Raw genomic sequence first — 12,793 nt, 5'->3', positions numbered from 1 at the left:
GAGGCGCTGGCTGACCTCCGGACCCCCTTTCTCTGCCGTTCTGGGCTGGCTTTGACCTTTGTACCTTCTCTGCGAAGGTGGCTTAAGACCTGCTCTATTGAGAAAAGCGCTAAGAACAACCTATCCCGTCGTATTATGTATTATTTCATTTATAGCAGCAGCTGCCACTCACTGAGGCCTTCCCTGGTGCTGTGGGCCGTGCTGATTGCTTTCACACATGGTCTAACGGGATTCTTGATGCGACCCTCGGGTGACTGTGGGTACCCCACGTTACAGAGGTGGCAGACGGGGCTTTCCCAAGTTATCTGGCTACACACCAATGTGGGGTCTTCCCATTAGGGGAGCCTGTGTGTTACTTTAAATTCAAAATCTTAAGCTATCGCTTGGTCCTGTGCTGTGGCCCCAGCCTGCATGGAAGCAGTGACATGCTTAGGCCAGATCCCCCTGGGTGTGTGCCAGCATTCAGCTATCTCTTCTCCCTTTCCACCTGGGAAAAAGTTTGGCTGCCCGTCCAGACATTCCCAGGTAGGTGGTCTTGCAGGATTATTTCTGTGGCATCCCTTTCTCCGTGACATGGCGGGACCTGAGTTAGAGATCTGAACGGCGGCTACAGTTGAGCGCCTCTTTGTGTCAGGAACTGCTTTAAACGCTTCATCTGAAAGAACTCACTCAGACCCACTCAGTGACCCTGAAAACCTACCTGCATTGCACAGATGAGGAAACTGAGGCACAGACAGGTACAGAAACGGCCAGGCCCACACAGCAGGGGGGCGTTCGAAGACAGGCCTTCTGACTCCAAAGCCCATATTCCTGACTTGACTCGTGTACTAGGTTCTGTGGTTTTCAGAGTTCTTTGTTGGCCTGTATGTTATTTTTGAGAATTCCCTCTTTCTAATCCATATCTTACCTGGATCCCCAGAATCCAAAAAAAAAAAGTAGCAAAACAGTGATGTGCTGAAGCTGGGGGTGGGGGCCGGAGCCCCTGTTTGTAGGCTCCCGGACTCCATGCACCATCCGTGGTATCATCCACCTGTCTCTCCCTGAGGGGCCTGGCCAGAATCCGGGTCTCCCCTGGGCCCATGATGCCCCTTTCTCTAGTCTGCCTCTGTAAAAGTTTCCATGTGTGTGGGTGACTTTTACTAAGCTGTGGGCAGACCTCTCTAAGTCACACTCTTTTCCATGTGTGAAACTGCCTCCTGCCTTTTCACACGTCCGAAGTGGGGTGCTCTAAATTTCCAGGGCCCTTGAGATGAGCTGAGAGTCTGGTGTCAGTGTCTTTGGTGAGGGGCTGTGGGTACACTGCCTGCTGAGGTCCCCTTGTTTCCTTTGCTCTGGTGGCAACAGCACCATCCCTGTGGGTGGGGGACATGGTCTGCCTTTTTTTTTTTTTTTTTTTAAGATTTTATTTATTTATTTGATGGAGATCACAAGTAGGCAGAGAGGCAGGCAGAGAGAGAGAGGGGGAAGCAGCCTGACGCGGGGCTCCATCCCAGGACCCTGGGATCATGACCTGAGCCGAAGGCAGAGGCTTTAATCCACTGAGCCACCCAAGCACCCCGTCCACCTTTTTGTGCGTCCTCCCAACCTAGGGCCAATATGGCGAGGGGACTGAATCACTAGGATGCATTTTAGAGCGAAAGGAATGCTCTTGTCAATAATTACACCAACAACCAGACAACAGGTCTGAGCCTGGTTCTGGGCAAATGATACATATGGTCACCCTGCTTATAGCCAGTCTTTGCCCGAAGGGGGTCTGGAGAAACAGGGGGGATGACGGTGTCTGGCAGTCCTCTATTTCCACCAGGCCACAGGACAGCCGGTCCTCACTGGGCTTATTCAGGTCAACAGACGTTTACTAAGTGCTTTCCACCACCTCTGAGTACCGATTCAATTAAGATCAACAAGGGTCTCACATAGTGGGGAAGACAGAAGTAAAAGTCATATAAAGGCACAGACTGCCTCCCCATTTGTGGGGACAGAGGCGACAGGAGCACAAAGGAGGAACATTTGGGCTAGATAGCAGTCAGGGAAGGCTCCCTGGAAGAGGCATGCCTGAGCTGAGTCTCACATGGTTAGTAGGGACAAGCTAGATACAAGGGGCATGGACCAAGGCCTGTAAGCTAGGCAGGGGCAGAAGGGTGGGGGCAACAGGCTGTCTGGCAGGAAGGTCAAGTTTGAGCCACAGAGAGGCAGGAGTTGAGGTCCAAGGGTTCCTAGGGTCAGGCTAAAGCATCTAGGCTCAGTTCTGAAGACTTTGAAAGCTGTGGGTGTGCCCCCTGGCTGCAGAGGGTACCCACAGAGGGGCAGGCCCTGCATGCTGGGCACTGCTTCGGGGGAGAACCTTAGAGGTGAGCACAGTTTGGTAGAGTCGAGACACATACACAGATCAGTTACGGCCCTCGTTATCAGTGCTATCACAGAGGAGAGAAGGAGGTCAGTGGGGCAGTATCTTGGCTGAGTAATGAGAACTAACATCATTTGAGCACTTACTGTATACTGGGCACTGTTAAAAACACTCAGCATATGCGGAACCCTCTGGTCCCAGTAAAGCCCTCTGCGGGAGGCACTGGGGTTATTCCCGTTTGACGGTTGGTGGTGGAGCTGGAATTTGATTCCTGGCTGTCTAGCCCCAGCAGCGTTCTTCTCTCCCACGCTGGTCTCTGTGTTCACAGTTCTCCCTGAAATGGGGCAGAGCCTGCCCTGGGCTTGAGCGTCTGCCTCACAGGGACTCCGAGGTCCACCTCAAGCTCGGACATTTTTGGTGCCCTTGAGCAAACACGAGAATCTTGTTATGGGGAGGACATGGCCCCTCCACTCACTCACTGCTGATTTAAAAAAAAAAAAGCAGAGGATCCCTTTGAAATGCCCGGTTGTCACAGATAATGATCATCCCCTCTGGTCACTTGGCGGCTTGCCGCTCCCCCCCTGCATGGCTTGGATCTAACGAGCAGTGAGCGATCATTAACGCGGCCCCACGAAGGCCCTCGGATGCCCTCTGTTTTCATCTAGGTGGAAAGGGGACTATGGAACCAGAATCCAGCAGTACTTCCCGTCCAACTACGTCGAGGACATTTCCACAGCCGACGTGGAGGAGCTGGAGAAGCAGGTGAGCCCGGGTCACCGCATGGGGGGGACCGTCCGTCCTGTTCTTCGAGGAATCCGCTGAGCTGTCTCCACAGGGCCGTGTCACGCACGCTGCTGCCATGTGGTCCCCGTGGAGCAGCGGAACAGGGACGCCAGCGTGATAGGGAAATTGAGATTGTCCCCCCAGTCGTGGGCAAAAGTCATGGTGACAAGCCCGTCATGTTTTAATCGGGTTGTGCTGGGCTGGAAGGCTTGGTGTAGGCAGGAGAATTCCCTCCGGAGTGAAAATGGCCAAACAGGGAATTTGTCCCTTGCCTCAAGCAGCTTGCAAATGGAACACGTTTACTGTGGCTGCCAGACACTCCGGACGTGCTTGGTGTGAGCAAGAAGGTTGGCCCTGCTGGTGACATTGCAAACGTTGTTTCTGTTTCCTCCCCTCCTCTTGCCCAGAGCAGAGAGCCTCTGTGGGGAGGTGACCGCCCTGCACCCAGGAGGGACTCTCTGTAACGAGGTCTCTGAGGCCTTTTCATACCCAGGGAATTTCCTAAGGGAGATGGGGCAATCCTGGAAGCCTGCATGGAGTAGTGGACACTGGAGTCTTAGAAGTCAAGTTAGAGATCAATAGCGAGTCTTGCAGAAGGGAATTCCAGGCAGGAAGGACAGCCAAAGCAAAGGTGTGGCTCTGGGCATGTGGCTGTGTTCAGCAGGTCGGGCCTAAGGCAGGGATGAGACCCCTCACCTGCCCCGCCCCACCCCGCCCCGGTCAGCATTATCCTGGTGGATGGGTGCGGGGTGGAGGTAGGACCAGCAATGGGCAGGTACGGTTCTGCCAGCTGTCCAGAGACCAAGATCTTGTCTGTCGCAGCCAGACCCTGGTGCCCCGAACACGCAGTGGCAGGTACAGCTGGAAGGCTGGCCAGGGCCTGGGAAGGCTTAATGCAGATCCCAGAGCATGGGCATCGTACCTCTAGGACGTGGGGAGCCACAGAATGTTCTGGAGCTGGCCTTTAGGAGGCCAGCTGGCCCCCTTTCATAATAATGTCAGAAGAAGGGTCGTGGCTGGGTTTTGAAACCAGATGCGTGGGAGTGTGGGCAACCCTCTTCTGGAATTCACCAGGCTCGTGTGCACAGACTGGAAGAGGAACCACTGACCCTGCTGGGTCCTGCTGGCCGCTGGGTCCCTGTCAGCAGCATGCATCGTTGTCGAGTGCGCGCTCCACGGATGCGTCTTGTAGTGAAAATGCGTTTTAGACAGTTGCACAGGCAGGGTCTCTGCAAAACGGCGTGCTTTGGAAAACTGGTTGTCTTTTTATTATTCCTGTTCAGACTAACGTGAGTTATGTCTTGTTTCTTCACAGATTATTGAGGACAATCCGTTAGGGTCTCTCTGTCGGGGGATATTGGATCTCAACACCTATAACGTGGGTAGGTGCACTCGCGGGCGGAGCGTGTATTCCCTCCTGCAGCCCCACAGCCCGGCAGGGAGGGGGCTGCCGCCGCCCCGTCAGCCTGTGCCGCAGGGACGAGCCTGTGTTCCAGTTAGCAGACGAGGAAAGCCAGCCCCTCAGGGACCAGGTCCCGTGGCTGGTTACGAGGCGAAGGGGGCCGGGCTATTTGGGTTCGGGCCTTCACCTGCACTGCTCTTAGCTCGTCCACACCGTGTCTGCAGAGCATGGCCCTCGGCTCTGGGGTTATGGAGTCGGAGCTCAGAGCCACGTCTGATTCGAGCCTCTGCTTTGCCACTACTAGCGGTGTGACTTTGCCTCCATGAGCCCATCCCCATCCTATAACATGAGTATAAAAAGCGTAGCCCCCCCCGAAAGGTAGTGAAGGGGGTCCAGTGCGATCCAGTATGTGCCATCTGCTTACAATGTTCCTGGCCTGCAAGAGCTCAGACATGTCGCCCTGATATTACTGAGCACATAATTCCTCCTCCTATGGCATTTTCTTTCTAGAAAATACTTTCTCTGCAGAGAGCATCTATCGCAGGCCTGCCTCCTAGCTTCTGGTGGCCGCGGGCGATCCTTGGTGCTCCTGGGCTTGTGGCTCCAACGCTCCACTGTCTGCCTCTGTCTTCGGGGCCATCTTTCCTGTGTCTGTGTCTCAAATTTCCCTCTGCTTTCTCTGGTAAGGACACTAGTTCTTGGACTGGGCAATCCCAAGTCCAGAAGGATCTCCTCTCAAGATCCGTAAGGACATCTGCAAAGATCCTGTTCCCGAGAGAGGCTCCTCACGGGGCGGGGGTCAGGCAGCAGACTTTGCTTCTCAGAGGACACGACTCGGCCCGCGGCAGCTCTCGGGCTGTGACGGAGGGGAGAGGCCGGTCCCGCCTGCCCCGGCGCAGACGCCGCGCTCACTGCGGGCTGGGGCCGTAGCAGCCGCGCTTTGGCTGGGTTCGTGCACGAGGCGGCTTGGGCGGTGTGAGGTCCGGCCTTCCCGCGCCGGCTGCTCAGGACTTCCCCTGTTCTTTCCCCAAGTGAAAGCGCCCCAGGGGAGGAACCAGAAGCAGTTCGTGTTCATCCTGGAGCCCAAGAAGCAAGGCGACCCCCCGGTGGAGTTTGCCACGGACAAGGTGGAGGAGCTCTTCGAGTGGTTTCAGAGTATCCGGGAGATCACGTGGAAGATGGACACCAAGGTGGGCCCTTGGCTCGGCTGGGCTCCCTCTAGGGGGGCAGTGGGGGCGGGGTGCTGGGGCCGCGGGAGGACGGGGAAGACGTGGGCTGGGCCACAGGTGCTCCAGTCGTCATGGAGCGGAAAGGGACCCTGGCGGTCCCCCGGGGAGGCTAGGGCTAGGGCGGGTGGAAGGATCCTGGATGTTTGGAGCCTCTCTGACCCTGCGCGTCTATCATGGAGTACTGTGTTCCTCACACGGGACGTGTTCTTGGTCGGCAACCTCGTCCAGAGCAGCCTGCGTCTCCGTAGCGAGCATGGCCCGAGCTCCCCATCCAGGACCCGCAGGGGGACCTCGTACTTGACCTGTTCTGTCCTTCCACCAGTGTGTTCTGGGCGGGGGGGGGGGGCGGGGGGACACCTTCCACTCCCAATAGGAAGGGGTGTTTCCAGGTGCATCCTAACTGGAGCGCTGGTGTGAGGCCGGAGGGGTTTGGAGAAGGGCGGTGGTCTGGGTAAGAAGGGCAGGGCTGGACCCTGGGCCATTACCACAGGTCTCTGGGCCTCCGTCGTCTGGTCTGTAAAGTGAACCTGATTGCTACGTCACAGGATTCAGGGCGGAGGAAGTGAGATGATGCACGGAAGGGGCCAGGCCCTGCGCCTGACACAGCAGGGCTCAGGGGACCGTCTCTCTGTCCCACCAGGACGACACGGGCCTGTGGTACTGTATATGGGATGAGGGAGCAAGGTGCCACCTGGGCTGGCTTGTGGGTTTCCCACATGCCCTGCTGCTTCTAAGGCAGATCTTGACCCAAAGGACTGATTTCTAAGCTTCCTCAGGATCTCGTGGGTGCCTTGGCCCCCTGGTCACCGTTGATTAGTCTCCTTCCTCTGGGGCCCTGGGAGGGTCACCCACCTGTCCTTTCCTTCCCTCGAGGCGGGGGCCCTCACATCTTGGCCAGTCTATGGTCCCAGAAGCCCCTGCCCCTCTTTTCTGCACCCTGAATGTGGTCATCTACTTGAGAAGGCTGTTTTGGGGGGCTGGGCAGATGGCACCTTCTGGGCAGTGGCCGACTCTGTTCCGAGGCCTTACGTTCTTCCCAAGGCTTCTCCCACCCCCACCAGACACGTGGGATGTACCCTGAGCGTGTGGCCAGCGTGGCTGTGTGTGCTGCTGCTGCTGGGGGAGCCTCTCTGTTCTCCTGTGCCTCTGCTGTGGGGAGGGGTGGGCGCACCACTGTCCTGGGCTGCACTTGAAAGATCGGTTCCCCCTGCCTTCTAGGTCCGTTCTCCTTGCTGGTTGAACGACTATCACCCTGATCTGGAGGGCACCGTTAGCCAGCACGGGACAGGACCCTCCTGAGCGTGTTCTAGTATTTGTGGTTCTGGGACCCCCGCCCTGGCTGAGAGCGGCTAATGAGAGAGCGCCCTTCGCCACTGTTCCCTATAGCCCTTGTTCTCCATCCCCGGAGGCCTCGAGGCTGGTATGTGGGGCTCCCCAGGAGAAGGGGTGTGGTGCATCCTGGCGCTCTCTGCTATTCTTATTGGAGACCCATGAGCTTGACCTGAAGGCCCCTCACCCCCGCAGGAAGGGCTCTGAAATGCAGCCTGGTCCTTCACATTCCATTCTCTGCTTCGATCTAGGTTCCTCCTTAACTGGTTTTTACTTCTGCTGGTGCTTATACATGTGAAGGTTAAGAAAACATCCGTCCACAGAAACCACTGGCCCCCAGCACAAGTCCTGGGGAAAGTCACGGGATGAATGCTGAGCTCACTGCCAGCTCCTGGCCAGGGCCTTACCATCGACCCCCTGCTCAGGGCTCTGTGACTTGATGGTGGAAGGCAAAAGTCCACTCACCAAGATCTGTCTGCTTAGTTTCCAAAAGCCTGGCCAGTGCAGTGGGTTGTGACTTCAAATTCTGAGACCGCCTATTGGGTCTAACCTAATGGGTCTGGAGAGTAATTGTTACACAGTTTGGAAGAAGTGAGAGGTCTTTCATTGCTTTCTGCTGAGGTTGAGGGGGGAAAAAAGGGACACCCCATGGCTTGTCATAGCTCTGTGCTTAGTGAGACCAAATTTCCACAACTCAGCCTTGCTGGGACGCGTCCCACCACCCTCGTCTCATGCAGTTCTGCTGTCCTTAGCGGGGGCATGTGTGGGGCCGCCCGAGGGGCTGCCCTTTGTGGCCTTCCACATACCTGGTGGGGTGCACAGGGCTTCCTGCTTGCAGCTTGGAGGCCCTAGAAGGGGAGTCTTCCAGTTAGCCTCATTTCCTAGTTGTGGAAACAGAGGCACAGATTATACAATGTGCCCAGAGGGCCAGCGTTTGAGCCCCTGTCTGATTCCAGTTCCTGCCGTCCTAACCAGGTGGTAGGACGTCTCGCTCACCAAATCAGCTGTCCCCGGAACACTTGCTCCCCGCACAGGGCTCTGTGAGGACGGCGCTAGGCATGAGTGGTGCAGAGCACAATTCCTTTCCTCATCCTGGCTGGAGTTAACTAGGAAGGCTTCCTGGAAGAGGCGTGATTGGGGTAGAACCCAGAAGCAGGAGTGAGCTTCTGGACTGGCAGAGGAAGGATGATTGGGGTGCTAAGGGGCTACAGTGTAAGAAACGGGAAGTCAGTGCTGTGGTTCAAAGGGACCCAGGATGTGAACTCGGTGGGATTTTAGGAAAATCTTCTCTGGGAGATGATGTGTAAGGGATAAAGCAAGGTGCTAACAAGGGTGAGGCCTGGTGCAAAAGCCTCTCTTCTCGTCACTGGCCTGCTGTGGAGCGTGGATACGCTGCTCAGCTTCGTGTGCTGCAATTCCTTTGCAAAATGGACACAAATTCTACCACTCAGGGGAGGTGGGGGCCACCCTCCGTCGTATCCATCATGCACTTTAGCATGTAGCGTGTGAGGCCTGAGGCTCAGAAGCCCTATGACCGGTGAAGGGTAGCGTCTGCACATCATTACTGCTCCAGCTTCCCCCTTTGCCAGTGGGGCAGAAGCAGAATTTGGGGAGATCTGAGAAAGGTGTGTGGTTTGGGGTGAAGCAGGCACTCATCCGTGCACAGATGGGGATCGAATGGATAGTGTGTCCTCCAAGGGGAAATGGCATGGGGCCGAGGGCCTGGGGAGCCTTTGTCGCGAGGCTCCGTGCAGGGACCAGGGGGTTCAGACAAGGAGGTGCAGCGCCTACAAGGACGGGAGGTCTTGGGCTTGGACAGCTCTAACCGTGTGACTTTAGGGGAATGGATGTGGCAGGAGCCCGAGAGCAGAGCATCGAGGAAAGTGGGGTGCTGACAGCAGGGACCCTCCCCTCCTTCCTGGGAACCATGCCCAGGGATCCAGCTCGACCCCAATTCTGGGCAGAAACAACACAGGAATTTCAGAAGACAGGAGAGGAGGCGTAGGGCAAAGGAAAGCTTCCAACTGTATTAAGGATCCGAGCCTTCAGGAGGCAGAAAGGGGACGGGGTGGGGGGTTCTGGGGAGGAAAATGGGGGTAGCCTCAGGGCTGACGCTGGGGGCCGGCTCCAACAGGAGAACAGCATGAAGTACTGGGAGAAGAACCAGTCCATCGCCATCGAGCTCTCGGACCTGGTCGTCTACTGCAAGCCAACCAGCAAGGCCAAGGACAATCTCGGTATGATCCCCCCGGCTCTGCCCTGACCTTCCCTGCAAACCCTGCTTTCCTTTGGAGTCAGGAGCTGTCCGAGGGCAAAAAGAGAGGCTCCATCTCCTCCTCCAGGGCTCTAAGTGGACTTTGTCCTCAGGGCGAGGGGACAGGAGGAGAACTTCCAGGAGGCATGTTAGTATCCCCCTACTGCTCCAACCAATGACAGCAAGCCCGGCGGGGAACCACCATCCCTTTGCTTGCTTGCAGCCCTGGAGGCCCGGCCTCCAACTTCAGGGTCACTGGGCTGAAGTCCAGGTGCTGGCAGAGTCCTGCTCTGTCCAGGGGTTCAAGGGGACAGTCCGTGCCTTGCCTTTTCTCGTTGCTGCCTGTGTCTTGTGGTCACGTCTCCCTCCACCTCTCTTATCCACAGACCCTACGTTTAGGGCCCAGATGACCTCCCCCTTTCAGATTCCTTAATGTAATCCCATCTGCAAAGTCCCTTTGCCACTCTAAGTTACAGTCCCAGGCTCCAGGAATCAGGACCTGGAGGGCTTCTGGGGCCATGGAGCTTGCCATAGGAGGATTAAAAAATGAATCTTTTCCCATCTCCACAGGAGTAAGTTCTTGGCCCTAATAAGATCCTGTTCTTTTCCTCCCTCTTTGTTTGGTTCGAAGCCTCTGTGATTCCAGGATGGAGGGCCAGAGGAACAGCACTGAAGCCTAGTTACCCGTCACTGGGCGGTGGGTCCCTTGGTCCCTGTGGCGGAGCTCAGAGCCGGACTCAGCGTGGTCAGGGGCGGGCAGCCACAGCTGCACAGTCCTGTACCTTGGCACCCCCTCGGACCCCACCCCTGCCTGTAGGCAGCAGACTCTCCCTCCCCCATGGGTCCTGGTACACTTGTCTTCTGCACGGTATCTGGGAGGAGGAAGCCAGATCCTAAGCTCTCCTCCTCCTCCTGATTCCTGTGGCCATCCGCCACCCTGTCCCCTTCTGTAACTGTACCACTCGTGTTTTCGGGCACAAGGTTGGTGGTGGTTTTAAACAAGATGTAAATGACACGAATCCCAGACCGCAAGGCTGTGGGCATGTGGGGATCCTCGGCGGGCAAGAGCCCAGAGCAGTACCGGTGAGGGTAAGGGCATCTCACCCCAGGCCATCTCGGCCCCGAGGTTCCTGGTTTCTCTTTCCACCTGCGCATTCAGCTGGCGCAGCAAACATCACGACAGAGCAGTGGACAGACTAAACGGTGACTCCTTCTCTTGTGCGCAGAAAACCCCGACTTCCGAGAAATCCGCTCCTTTGTGGAGACGAAGGCGGACAGTGTCGTCAGGCAGAAACCCGTCGACCTCCTGAAGTACAACCAGAAGGGCCTGACTCGAGTTTACCCCAAGGGACAGAGGGTGGACTCCTCCAACTACGACCCCTTTCGCCTCTGGCTGTGCGGCTCCCAGATGGTGGCTCTCAATTTCCAGACTCCAGGTAAAGGAGCCCTGATGGTGGCATTGCTCCAGGCCCAGTCCCCTGTCCCAGAATCTGTCAGGGTTCACCGAGCACGCCAGTGTCGGGCCCAGCCATTGAATGGAGTGATGGTGGGACATTGGGCTTTTGTATTTGGCAGGCTCTTCGATGGCAGGTGACGGAGTAGGGTGGCTGAAGGGAGAAAGGAAACACTTAAGCTCGTGGAATGGAAGTCCAGGAGTTAGCATCAAGCTTCAGGCATAGCTGGATCCAGGTGTTCAGTGGCCATCCTCAGGGAGCTCTTCTCCTGGCCTCTCCTCCTTTGAGGGCTTCATGCTTAGACTCTCAGAAATGCTCACTTCCGAGAAAAGCCAACATGCAAAATATTTTCATACCAGTGGTAGCGTAAATCACAGCACTGGGCTCTTTGGTTGATGAATCTCGTCAGTAGTCTCCTTTATATTGTTTTAATGCCTGTGCAGGATTCCATTGAGTGGAACCCTACCCTGTTTAACAGGTCTCCCCCACCGAGGCACTTCCCTCATTTGCTCTTGAGGATGGCCCTGCCCGCTGTAAGCTTACGTGAGCATGGCTTCACAGATGGGGGAGTCCAGCAGCGGGACCAAGAGCTCAGTCCCGGCTAGGTCCTACCACGTTGGCACTTGGGCCAACTTTCCTGAGGAGGCTCACTGAACACCTGCACCCTGTCGTGCCTGAGCTCTGCGGCCTCACCAGACCGCGCTCCGGAGAGACCGTGGGAGGGAATGCGAAGCGGGCAAGTGTTTGAATACACCTTTCCCATGTGACTTCACCAACATAGTCAACCTTTTTGATCTTTGTGCATGTGACAGGTACAAATCGTGTCACAATGGTACGCCTTACCATTGTGAGCCGGTTTTCTGTGTACTTAGAAAGTGTTTTCTTTCCTGCAAACTGTTTGTGCTTTTTACATCATCTCATTAATGGGGTGAAGTCATTTATAGCAACATTATCAGATCACTTTCATGTGTTGCTCCTTCCCTGTCATTGAGCTAAAATGATTGTGTATGTATGTGTACATGCAGCCTATCTTTTCTTTTTTTCAGTGTTCCAAGATTCATTGTTTATGCACCACACCCAGTGCTCCATGCAATCCGTGCCCTCCTTAATACCCACCACCAGGCTCACCACTCCCACCCCCTCCCCTCCAAAACCCTCAGTTTGTTTCTCAGAGTCCACAGTCTCTCATGCTTTGTCTCCCCATCTGATTTCCCCCAATTCACTTTTCCTTTCCTTAATATTCTCTGTGTTATTCTTTATGCTCCACAAGTAAGTTAAACCATATGATAATTGACTTTCTCATGTGCAGCCTATCTTAACTGAAATTTTAAAATTAACTCTCAGGAAAAAAAATGTAAGAAATTTTGAGCATTGAGTAGGTTTTAGTGTCACATTTAGAATGGTGTTCACCAGTTGGGATTTTTTTTCGAAACTCATAATTTAACGACTGCCTGAAACTTAATTTGGTAAACAGGTGTAAATCACCTCCCACGACCCCACCCCCACTGCCCCAGCATGGCCTGCCTAGGAGGCTCCCTTTTCTTACCTGCCATGGTTTCCTTTCCTTCCCAGATAAGTACATGCAGATGAACCACGCCTTGTTCTCACTCAACGGTCGCACCGGCTACGTCCTCCAGCCTGAGAGCATGAGGGCTGAGCAGTATGACCCGATGCCTCCCGAGTCCCAGAGAAAGATCTTGATGACTCTGTCGGTCAAGGTAACTCAGGCCTCCAGCTCATAACGCCTGTCAGCCTGCTGAAACCATCGACGTCCAGTCACTGTTTCAGATCTGAATTTCAGGGCACCCCAGGTCCCAGAGAGACTTGGTCACCTCCCCATGTCACCTGCCAGGGGAGAGGTAGGATTTCAGCTCTTGCTGGGTTCAGCAGGGTCTCAGTGACATTAGCCTCCGGCTAGAGAAGGAGGGAAATAAACATGAGAAATGGCCATTTGGTCTTCACAAAGGAGAGAGTGTCTCCCCACAGCAGCCAGGTTTA

The 12,793-nt window shown here is 55.5% G+C and overlaps 1 protein-coding gene across 2 annotated transcripts in view; it reads left to right on the top strand.

Moving 5' to 3' along the window:
• PLCG2 (phospholipase C gamma 2) overlaps positions 1–12,793 on the top strand; it is a 141,305-nt gene that overhangs the window by 100,355 nt on the left and 28,157 nt on the right. For both annotated transcript variants that reach the window (XM_047712188.1, XM_047712189.1), the window contains 6 exons: positions 3,010–3,106; positions 4,443–4,509; positions 5,562–5,719; positions 9,222–9,324; positions 10,568–10,777; positions 12,368–12,513. In XM_047712188.1, coding sequence (XP_047568144.1) covers positions 3,010–3,106; positions 4,443–4,509; positions 5,562–5,719; positions 9,222–9,324; positions 10,568–10,777; positions 12,368–12,513 — 781 coding nt within the window. The remainder of the gene's footprint in view (positions 1–3,009; positions 3,107–4,442; positions 4,510–5,561; positions 5,720–9,221; positions 9,325–10,567; positions 10,778–12,367; positions 12,514–12,793) is intronic.

The sequence above is a fragment of the Lutra lutra genome, chromosome 17, assembly GCF_902655055.1.
Source record: "Lutra lutra chromosome 17, mLutLut1.2, whole genome shotgun sequence".
Lineage (NCBI taxonomy): Eukaryota > Metazoa > Chordata > Mammalia > Carnivora > Mustelidae > Lutra > Lutra lutra.
This window is presented reverse-complemented; position numbering and strand designations above follow the sequence as displayed.